General features: G+C 47.5%; 1 protein-coding gene across 1 annotated transcript; it reads right to left on the reverse strand.

Annotated features, from left to right (window-relative positions):
• Positions 1-201: 201 nt before the first annotated feature.
• Positions 202-9,353, reverse strand: MUL1 (mitochondrial E3 ubiquitin protein ligase 1). Its single transcript, XM_008148132.3, has 4 exons — positions 9,085-9,353; positions 4,432-4,519; positions 3,940-4,060; positions 202-2,063 (listed from the first exon to the last, which is right to left on the reverse strand). The coding sequence occupies exons 1-4, from the start codon at positions 9,202-9,204 to the stop codon at positions 1,334-1,336; spliced, it is 1,059 nt and encodes a 352-aa protein (XP_008146354.2). The 5' UTR covers positions 9,205-9,353; the 3' UTR covers positions 202-1,333.
• Positions 9,354-12,080: the final 2,727 nt, after the last annotated feature.

Below are 12,080 nucleotides of genomic sequence, written 5' to 3' on the forward strand. Positions count from 1 at the left end.
TTCAGGATGGAGGGCCGGGCTGCCCTCCAGGATGGCCCTTCTGAGCTGGCCAGACTCCTCCTCAGGCCCGCAATTGTGGGAGCCCCAAACCCAGGCCTGCAGGTCCCTAGTTCATTCCATCACGATGGGATTCCCTTCCACCAGGGGAGCCTGGGCCTAACCCATGAACCTTACTGACAAAGCAACAGGCTGACACTGGGTTGGAACACGTTTAATTTGTGCTGTCCACGCGGACACTGTGCAGAAGTGGTGTCAGCCCTGAGAGCACCCCTCCTCCCCCGCAGAGGAGGATCGGGAGAGTGAACATTCAACGCGGGAAGGGAGAAAAGAAAGAGCTGTGTATGAGACCTCGAACCACTTCTCTTCCACTCACAAACAGGAGGGGCAGGTGAGGGGTGAAGGCAACGAAGGAAGGGGCGATGTGATTACACATGGCTCTGTGCTCGGGATGCTGGCTGGTGAGGGCCTCGGAGAGAAGCTGACAGCCAGGAGAAGCTGACAGCCAGAGGCTGGGCAACAGCGTCCTTATTGCTTCCTGTGGGAGGTGAGGCCTTGCAGCTCCCTCAGGCAGGGAAAACCAGTCCCCATCAGGGAGGAGAGGGTGGGGGGCCCCTGCTCTGGCAGCGCTTCCAGGCAGCAGAGGCACCAGGAGGGCTGCAGCGAGCTGGCCGTCCTCACCCCTGCTGGGGCCGCCGAGCCCACCACTCCCACCCCCCGAGGTGAACGCTCTCTGTCTGCTGCTCAGAGTCGCGCCCTGCTCGGGAGAAGCTGACGCTGGACTTCAGTCTCCTGTCCTGACGCAAGGTGCACGCACTTAGGAGGCAAGCAGGTAGGGGAAAGGGGCACAGTGACGTGTCCAGCCTTACGATTTTCTCCTGGGGAGCGAGCGAAAGGAAGAGAGACTCGGAGTCTCTCCAGAGGCATCTCTGTGAGACATGCGTCACACTGAGCCCGACTCTGCCCCTCTCTGAGTCATTTAAGGCTCAAGTCCACAAGAATCAGCAAGTCACCAGGAAGGACCCGAAGACACAGGAGCACGAGCTGAAGATCACTGGCTTCGGCGCTTGGGCGATGAGGTGTTCAGTCACACAGCGGGCTCCGGGGAGGGAGGCCATGCCAGCACACACCCCCAGGCTGGGCTTTGATTCTCGTGTGCTGGGAAGGGTTCCCTCTCAGGTCGGAGGTGTGAGGTCTGGACAGCCCCCCACCTCCCTCCCTCGGTCATACCTGGAGATAACTGCTGCCCCTCCCCCCTCCTCTTCTAAGGCCTTGAGATAAAAACCCCTGAAAGGGGAGAGCTTCCTCTCATGTGTAACCGTGGGGCTTCAGACTGTCAGCTGTTGTACAAGGGAATCACCCGGGTGATCGCCTGCCTGCAGATGGGGCACTTCTTGGGCTCTGGCAACGCCTGGTAGCACTCGGTGCAGGCACACACGTGCCCACACTCCAGGAACACGCAAGACTTGAAGTTGCTCAGACACACGACACAGGTGCTCTTCAGACTCTCCCGGTCCTCGGGCCTGGCTTGGCTCAGCAGCTGGGCCTCGTGCTCCCGGAACTCCTTCTCCATCTGCTTGAGGCGCAGGCGTTCCTGCCACTGCAGATACTGCTTTCGGAGGATGAAGAAGAGGGCCGCGCACGCGGCAAAGCCAAACACCAGCGTCAGGACCTTCCAGAGCCTGACGCTCGACTCCTGCCTCTGCAGCAGGCTGTCAAAGTCCTGGCTGCTCAGGTAGTACTGCATGCCCTGCTTGGGGGGCTGCAGGCGGACGGAGTTGTTGTCCAGGACCAGTTCACCCACCCCTGTGAGGGTGGCCCCAACCTTCAGCATCTCCTCGGTCTCCTGGACGCCCTTGGGCCGCTCCCCGCTGATGTAGTGGCCGATGGTATCAGCGAGGGACTGGATGGAGGGGTGGAACTTCTCATACACAGTCTCCAGGCCCAGATCCACCGAGTCCAGAGGCTTCAGCACTCGCACGGCCACACCCACGCCCTCCTCGTGGGGGACCAGGTCAAAGGGCACCGTGTTGGTCCTCTGGTGAATGATCTTTGAATAGTCATTCCTAAAACAATAAGAGAACTCAAGATAAAGGACAAGCAAACACCTCACGCCCAGGAAGAGATGGAGGTCACATGCATGCCAGAAGGACGGGGTAAAATCTGACATAGCTAGAGGAGGACAAGAGAAATCAATATTATCCAAGTGCCTCAATTTGTTAGGTTCTCATTTGTTGCTATCAGTGGGCAACAAATACCATCATAGATCACCTCTACCATTTATTTCCTTTAGCCACTTTAAAATAAATATCCAATTCTTTAAAAAATTAAAAAGAGAACTACCAGGTGATCCAGCAATCTCACTTCTGGGTACTGAACTGAAATCAGGATCTTGAAGAGAGATCTACATACCCATGCTCACTGCAGCATTGTTCACGACAGCCAAACAGGGAGGCAGCCTACATGTCCATGACGGATGCGTGGATAAAGAATGCCACACACGCACAAACACAGAGGATTATTCAGCATAAAAAGAAGGAAATCCTGCCTACCGGCGTGGCTCAGTAGTTGAGCATCGACCTATGAACCAGGAGGTCACGATTCGATTCCCAGTCAGGGCACATGCCCAGGTTGCAGGGCTCGATCCCCAGTGTGGGGCGTGCAGGAGGAAGCCAATCAATGATTCTCTCTCATCACTGATGTTGCTATATCTCTCCCCTCTCCCTTCCTCTCTGAAATCAATAAACTTTTTTTTTAAAGGAAATCCTGCCATATGCAACAAAGATGGATAAACCTGGAGAGCACTGTGCTAAGCAAACCAGGCCACTCACAGAAGGACAAACATGGCATAATCCCGTTTATATGAGGTATCTAAAATAGTCAAACTTACAGAAGCAGAATGGTGGTTGCCAAGGGCTAGGGGCAGGGGAAGAAAATGGGCGCCGCTTTGAATGGGTACAAAGTTTCAGTGACACAAGATGAGCCAATTCTAGAGGTCTGCTGTACAACTGTACGCCTCTAATTACCAAAACTGTACCGTTACACTTAAACGTTTGTTAAAAGGGGCCCAGGCCGGCATGGCTCAAGTGGTTGAGCCTAGACCTGTGGGCTGGGAGGTCGAGGTTCAATTCCTGGTGAGGGCACATGCCCAGGTTGTGGACTTGATCCCCAGTGGGGGCATGCAGGAGGCAGCCAACTGGTGATTCTCTCTCATCACTGATGTTTCTCTTTCTCTCTCTCTTCCTCTCCTTTTCTCTCTGAGATCAATAAAAATATTTTTTTAAGTTTGTTAAAAGGGTAGATCTTGTGAAGTGTTCTTACTATAATAAAAAATAATAATAATAAAATACAAAAACAAAAACCTACTAGGGTCATTTGGGAAAATGGTACTCCATTTAAAAGCAAAATAGCCGAAACCGGTTTGGCTCAGTGGATAGAGCGTCGGCCTTCGGACTCAAAGGTCCCAGGTTCGATTCCGGTCAAGGGCATGTACCTTGGTTGCGGGCACATCCCCAGTGGGGGGTGTGCAGGAGGCAGCTGATCGATGTTTCTCTCTCATCGATGTTTCTAACTCTCTATCCCTCTCTCTTCCTCTCTGTAAAATATCAATAAAATATATTTTAAAAATAATAAAAATAAATAAAATAAAAGCAAAATAATCCACAAAGTCATTTTAATAAATACTGAAATCATTAATCCACGCCATAAATGAGTAGTTTCAAACTCTGGTGGTCATATCAACGAATTCCAGCCCGTCCTGGAGACCCTGGTCCGGCAGGTCTGGAACGGGCCCAGGAACCTGCGTTTGAACAAGATGCCTAGGTGACTCTAAGTTAAGAGTCCTCAGACCACACACAGAATATTAACACCGTTAAGAAACTGGCCTACTCCCTGTCTCAGGAGAAGCTGTCAGGTTTCAGTCGGCGGAGAAAGGCTACGTACCAGAGGTGGGTTGTTCGGTTCCACACCATCTTGTGCTCCTGAAGGGTCAGCCGCTGAATCACCCCCTTGCAATTTTCCACAAACTGGCTGTTGAGCGTTTCTTTAACAGACCGCACAGCTCCTAAATGGAAACCAATTATTTTCTTTCCGAAGCATTGCTCTGCCTTTCCCTTTAGGGTCATTTAAATTTTGTTTTTAGTTGGAGTTCGTTTCACTAATCAAAATGGTGACAATGTGATCAACATAAGTTATGCTTTGTGGGTCCTCTTCCAAGCACTACAACAACCCTGTAAGGTAGACAGTCTCTTAGAGATGGACAACAGAGGTTCAGAAAGGCTGGGCAATTTCCCCAAGGTCACACTGCAATAATCCAGGTCTTTCTGAGCCCCAAGTCCAAGTTCTGGACTACTGCCCCACGGATACACACATCAGCCAAGAACAAACTTTTAGAAGAGGAAGTTACTTTTCATTTTACCAAATAAATAAACATACCTTCAATAACAGCATAAGGCACACATTTTCCTGGAGCTTCTGAAAGGATACTCTTTAAGTCTTCACCCAAGTGGATTCTTTTAGCTCCCTAAATGCAAACAACATGTTAAACTGACTACTGAATACTGACAAGTTCAATCACACTTAAAGGGCAAAAAAAGAAAAAGACTATTCACTTTTTTCATGTTGAAAGGAGGCGATCAGGCAGGAAGAAGACTAGAGGAGATTCAGACTCCAAAGCTGTGTCTGAGAAGTTTCAACATACAAACAGGCATGGGGCACTGCCTCCCTCTGCCATCTGCAGAATGGGGTGTCACATATATTCTTTTGTGTGTGTGTAATATGTTTATTGACTTCTTTGGAGAGAAGAGAGGAGAATAGACGGATAGAAACATCGATGAGAGAGAAACATCATCAATCAGCTGCTGCCGGAAACCGATCATTTGTCTAATAGAAAGATGTGCGCCCCTGGGTCTGGGTGAGGCCACGTGCCCCTGAGTCCGGGTGAAGCCGTGCCCCTGGGTCTGGCCGAGACCAAACCAGAGGGAGTCGGACCTCCGTTACCACCATTTGTCCACCATCCAGAGCTGAGGGGTCAGTGCTGACATGTACACATAAGGAACTGGTGGACATTGAAATTGGGTCTCTAAAGAACTGTTGGTCCAGAAAGAAACTCACTACAGACTGATTCATTTGCCTGTCAGCATAACTATTATTGCTCGTCTCACATTCAGTTCTTATAAGTATATCTCTAGTGACACATGATCTCGCTCATCTAGGGGAAATGATGAACAACATAGACTGATGAACAAGAACAGAACCAGAAACAAGGAGGCATCAATCGGACTATCGGGCCTCAGAGGGAGGATAGGGGAGGTTGGGGGGAGGGGGGAGAGATCAACCAAAGGACTTGTGTGCATGCATATGAGCCTAACCAATGGTTAAGTTCAACAGGGGGTTGGGGCATACGTGGGGAGGGGTGTGGGATGGGAATGGGGGGATGAGGACGAATATGTGACACCTTAATCAATAAAGAAATTTAAAAAAAAAAAGAAAGATGTGGAAGGCTTGTCAACCTTGAAGCTCTGAAAGGTCAGAGCCAACCACTCCCATCTAATTGAGACAATGGTAACTGAGGCAACTTCCCCACCAAATAATCATGTAAATCCTTCCTGACAAGATCATCTGCCTGTTACTGGAATTATGGGTGTATCCCATAGTCTCAATAAAAGGGATAGCAAGGCCAAAGCAAGGCGGTAGTCCTCCCACTAGAGGTGGGCTCCCGCCTGGCGCCCCAATATTCCCAAATTAAATCTTTTTCTAGTCTCTTTCATTTGTGTGCGGCCTTCTCCAGAACCCGAACCCTGAACCACGCGGGACGTGAAAGGGGCTCCCACATCTTAAAGTAATTAAGGCTTGGTGCAGCCTACCCGCAGGTTGACTTCTCCATCATCTGCCTCCTGCACAGTCCCTATTGGAGATCTAGCCCACAACCCAAGCATGTGCCCTGATGGGGAACTGAACCATGACCTCTTAGTTCCTAGGTCGATGCTCAACCACTGAGCCACACCAGCCGGGCATATCCTTTCTCCAGTTAATGGAAATATACACTCCTTTTCATCTTCATTTTTAAATGAAACTTATGAACCAATTTGTATACCATAGGCTGAATATATTTGAATCTCTTCTTGACAATACAGAACCATAAATCCAAAGGTTCATGTGTAAAGCATCTAAACAAGTGCCTAGTAGGCATTATCATCGCCAGGCCTCTATGAACTCACGCCCTGCATTGTACACCATCATAAAGGGGTGCCTTTGCTTTACAGGCACGATCTGTTACCTGGTGCCAAGCACTGTTCTATTTTCAGTTTGTCTTCTTCCCTTTCACAATCAGGTGCGCATAGCGACATCTGCTGCTGTCTTCCTCTGACAACCGCTAGTTCTCCCACCCCTTCCAATTCAGTTTCCAACCTGCTGTGCTTGGGAACCGTTCTTTCAAAACTATGAAAAAAGTTATCAAATCAATAAACATTTCCTGAGCATCTATGTGCCAGGCACAGTGCTGGGCGCTAGGGATTCAGGGATGAATGAAGGGCAGTTTCCACTTTCACAGTATTGCCATCAACAAATCTTAAGGATGCCAGAGAAGTTACCTCTAAAGAGGAGATGAGATACTGCACACATATTAAGGTCACTCTAAGATTAAGCTACTGCTACACAGTAAATGAGCAAGGTCAACAAACACTTATTAACCACCTACACTGTGAAGAAAAATTTTAAAATAATAGCCATAACAGCTAACACAGTGTATTTACTTGTTTGTTTGTTTGTCTTTCTCCACTGGACTATTAGACTCTAGGAAAGTTAGGGCCCTGCTTGTCTTGTTCACTAATGCCCTCCTAGTGCTGAGAACGGAAGCTGACACATAGCAGGCACTCAATATATATTTGCTGAATACTTAAGCACATACATATGCGATAGCACTTTGCTAAGCACTTTAAATGTATAAATCCATTTAATGCACACACCATCCTTATATAGTAGACATTATTTTTTTAATATATTTTATTGATTTTTTTTACAGAGAGGAAGAGAGAGTGATAGTTAGAAACATCGATGAGAGAGAAACATCGATCAGCTGCCTCCTGCACACCCCCTACTGGGGATGTGCCCGCAACCAAGGTACATGCCCTTGACCGGAATCGAACCTGGGACCCTTCAGTCTGCAGGCCAACGCTCTATCCACTGAGCCAAACCGTTTTCGGCTATAGTAGACATTATTAGCCTCAATTACAGATAAGAAAACTGAGGCTCAGAGAGGTGAAGTGACTTGTCCCAAGTCACACAGCTGGTAAAGTATCCACCAGGGGATGGCCAGTTAGAATTTTTTTAAAGCGCTGGGAAGAGGAGTATGGTCAGTAAGACGTGGGATTGAATCAAGCTTCAATGCATCTACTGTGATTGAGCAACTTAATTTAGCTAAGTCTCGGTTCTCAAAAATGTAAAAGATGGGGAGCATGATCTCACAGAATTTTTATGTGGAATATATGAACCTTAAGATGTAAAGAATCTAGCCCAGAGGCTGGCACATAGAAGGCATGCAATAAACATGCATTCCCATCACTATAAGAAATACACAGCGATAACACACAAACCTGACTATAGAAGTCTTATAATCTGATTAAAAAAATAGAATCTAAAATATTAGGAGTCCCAAATCTTTTTACAAAAAGGGGCCATTTCCACCCTCATTTAGGAACTAATTGGCAAAGCTTTTAAGGTCATCCAAAAACGGGTGCTGGAGAGTTCACCGTTTCAAAGAATCCCACATCAGGCCCACTTGATGCAACCTGATTTCTGAGTCAGGAAGTGAAGTATCAGTTACACTCACAGCCAATGACTTCCGAAGTAACTTGGTTATTTAATCAGGGGAAGAACAGGGGAGCTGGAATCTCACTAGGACCCCATTCACATCACAGATTCAATTGTTTGGTAACTTGGTTCATTCCAGAGAGATCCCAAAACTCCTCTCACAGAGAAGATTTCACACATTTGTTTCTAAAACAATTAACTATCAGAAAACAATCTGATAATGAAGTTGGTGGGTTTAGGAATCCATCTTTCCAATAAATGTCCAATTAAACCCTAACTGTTGTAGTGTAAGAATGTCGGCCAAAACGAATCCACGTTTATTGAGCATCGTTTATTGAGCATCTAATCAAGTACTGAATCAGAAGAAAGATAAGGGCCCTGTTTCCAGCCTAATGAGGTCCATCTCTTTCTCGTGGGCCATTCACCATAAAGCAATGTCCTCAATCAGAAAAGAAAAAAAAAATCCCACACGTGGAACTAAAAGATCTAAGTTTCAGTTTCAACCTGACTAACTTGTAAGACCGTTCCTCTGCGCCCAACTTCCTGATTTGCAATCTGAAGGCAATTTTCACTTTATCTCAAAAATTACTGTGCAGGAAAAAAAACAAGAGGGGGATGTCTTATGTAAGCTGTAAAGTGCAGCTGGAGAGGGTTAGTTTTAAAGTCACTTAAAATATTTTAAAAAAGGAAGCGTCTGTAGAAGCAAGGAGTTGAGTAGCTACAGGTTCCGCACTTGCTGTTCCCTCTGCCTGAACCGCGCTTCCCCAAGACATCTGCAGGTCCCCCTCATCCTCCTGGCTCTGTTCAAATGCCACCTTATTTAAAATAGCAAGCCTCCGTTTCTCCAGCATCACATCCCCCCTTCTCCCTGCGTGACTCTGTAGTATTTATCCCCACCTGTCACACCACCTGATTGGTTTGTCCCTTGTCTGTCTTGGTTGTAGTAGAATGGAATCTCCATGAGGGCAGGGGCTTTTGTCGGTTCTACCCAAGCGATATCCCCAGGAGCCTGCAGCTTAGATGTTCAATAAATATTGGAATCGAGTCGTGAAGTCAAGATTCATTCTGCATCATGGGAGGGGCTTGGCAGAAAAAGAGGCGTGAAGCAGTTATCCCAATACCCGAATTCTGGTCCTAGGTCCTCCATTCCCTGCCCGGGGGACTCTCGCCTTGGCCTAGTTCCTCTTTTGGATAGTTTCCGACGGTGGCCCGGCCCAAGGCGAACTGTGGGCTCACCATGACCGGAGCCAGAGAGGACCGGCTGGGGACCGCACTGACCTTGAGCTCTTGGGCGACCTGGGCCTTGTGCCGGTACACGGAGTACAGGCAGGCGGTGACGACGGAGCTGGTGCCCAGGAAGATGAACTGGCCCAGCGAGGGCCGCCCTCCGTTCTCCATGGCGGCGCCGAACCCCGAGAGCAGGAGGGGACGGCGACCTCAGGCCCCGCGACCCCAGCCCCAAACCTCTCCCTCCACCGCGCTCCACCCGGAAACGCAGCCGCCGAGGCCGAGGAGATCTTTCCCGGAAACCCTTATCTGGTCGCCAAGCGGTTTCGTAATCCCACACCGGAAGTGGGGGGCGGGGAAAGAGCAGACCGGAAGGTGGTGTTGCCAGGGTGATGGCCGCGCAGCCAGGGCGTCCCCAGGGGCGGGGCCTCCGGGGCCGGGCGTGCGGAGTGTTTTGCGGAAGCTGAGCCGGGCTCTCTTCCCTCCCAGATCCTTTCGCCTTCCGGGCACGCGCGCGGACCACAATTGATTGGCCGGCGTCTAGATAATCTCGGTCCCGTTGATTTCATAGGGGTTTGGGGCTGTTTAATGCTGTTCGATGTCTCCACCATTAGATTAGAAGGAAAGAAGAGAATGGGTCATAAGCATTTATGAGTATTACACATTTAAGCTTCAGGGCAAACCTTGAGACTTGGATTTTATTCTTCCACTTTACAGATGAGAGAACAGGCCGAAGAGGTTAGGCCGCAGTGATCGGCAAACTCATTAGTCAACAGAGCCAAATATCAACAGTACAACGACTGAAATTTCTTTTGAGAGCCAAATTTTTTAAACTTCAACTTCTTCTAACGCCACTTCTTCAAAATAGACTCGCCCAGGCCGTGGTATTTTGTGGAAGAGCCACACTCAGGGGGCCAAAGAGCCGCATGTGGCTCTCGAGCGGCAGTTTGCCGACCACAGGGTTAGGGGATGTGCTCAAAATCACACTGCCAATGAGTGCGAGAGAGGAATTTACTAGACTCCAGAGCCCTTACTCCTGTAGAGAGCGCCTGGGAAGGCACATGGGCATTCTTTTAATTATTGTCAGCTGAACCCAGTGGCGTTGGGAACAGCTTTGCCAAAAAGACAAGGGTGCCAAAACCGGTTTGGCTCAGTGGATAGAGCGTCGGTCTGCGGACTGAAGGGTCCCAGGTTCGATTCCGGTCAAGGGCATGTACATTGGTTGCGGGCACATCCCCGGTAGGGGGTGTGCAGGAGGCGGCTGGTTGATGTTTCTCTCTCATCGATGTTTCTAGCTCTCTATCCCTCTCCCTCTCTGTAAAAAATCAATAAAATATATATTTAAAAAAAAAAAAAATAAAATAAAATAAAAAAGGTAAGGGTGTTGTCAGCTTGACCTTCATTTCAGCTCAGGTGTCCGGAAGTGGGTTTTGATCTGTAAATCCAATCAAGCACCAGGAATGAATAGGACTCGAGCCTACTCAAGAATGCAAATCATCTCCTTTGTCTTGACTTTTGGTGAAACTTCCTGGTAATTTGGGGTATAAAATAACATGCTGCATCGGCTCTGGGTCACTGTCTCTCCCTCAGAAGAGGGCATCGGTCCCACATGGTCCCAGCTTTTTCCTTCTATCTCTGTGTCTTGTCTCTTTCTTTTATTTCTCAATCCCCATCCCCTCTACTCGAAGAACTGGATCATCTCTCTTTCCGTGCTGGACTCGGAAAAGAGAGACCCCGCCATATACTCCAAGAAGGCAGATTTTATCACCAAAGTAGCCCCTTAACCTGCCATCACTACATATAACAACATATTGTTTATTAACTAATAATTACAGCTGCATTTATTGAATGCCTATTATGTGTCAAGTATTATGACAAACAGCTTCACAGACATCATACCATTTACTTCTCACAGCACAGTTGTGAAGCAGATTACAGAGACTGTTTTCTGACCTCTATAGTGATCTCCCTAAAATAATCAAGAGATACCCAAAATCTTATCCAGAACATCAACCTACAAAGCATTTGTCCTACGGGTTATGCTTTAAATTCTTGAAAATACAGGAATATACCTGTTGGCCCAATTCAATGTCTATAAAGAGCATTTAAACACTGTAAATTGCTCCCAAGAAGTAAAATCTCTTTAATAAAGCAGCTGGCTATCCCTGACATTTTTCTACCCCATTCCTTAATCATTCTTGGAGTCAAACAAGAGTTACTTTCTATGAACATGAGGTTAGAATCTACAGATTGCCAACACCACTAGATACCTTTGCTGATTTTCAGCCCAAGAGATTATCATAAATTTTTACACACACATACTTAAAATAAGATCTATATTTAATTTTGTAATGGAACTTGTCAAAAAGTTTGATAACACCTTGTGTTGGCAAAGGTGTGGGGACATAGACTCCTTTTTGACCTAGCAATTCCCCTTCTAGAAATTCTTCCTACACAGATACACATGTGAACATGGCCAATTTACAATATTACTCACTGCGGCATCACTTTTAATAACAAAAGAGTGAAAGCAATCTAAATCTTATAACTAGTGAATTGTTTACATAAATTTTTAAATACGTGTATATGAGCATAGTAAATTTAAAAGGCAGACTGCAAAACTGTTTGAAGATGAGTCCATTTACTTTAAAAAAAAGAGAGAAATACACTGAGTGGCCAGATTATTATGATCTCTGAACTCATAATAATCTGGCCACTCGTGTGTGTGTGTGTGTGTGTGTGTGTGTGTGTGTATAATTATATGTATATATATTATATTATATATGTATACACACACACACACACACACACACACACACACACTAGAGGCCCAATGCACAAAGATTCATGCAAGAATGGGCCTTCCTTCCTCTGGTTGTGGGCACCACCTTCACTCGGGCTGGAGCCGCCTTTCTGCCTTCCCATGCTGCCCAGAGGCCCGGAGTGGCTGGGGCAGTGTGGAACACCTGTGTCATTGCCATGGCAACAACGCAAGCGTCCCACCCTGCCCCTGGCCACTCGGCACCTGCATATGAAAACCCTCTTTG

Source organism: Eptesicus fuscus, chromosome 9, assembly GCF_027574615.1.
Source record: "Eptesicus fuscus isolate TK198812 chromosome 9, DD_ASM_mEF_20220401, whole genome shotgun sequence".
Lineage (NCBI taxonomy): Eukaryota > Metazoa > Chordata > Mammalia > Chiroptera > Vespertilionidae > Eptesicus > Eptesicus fuscus.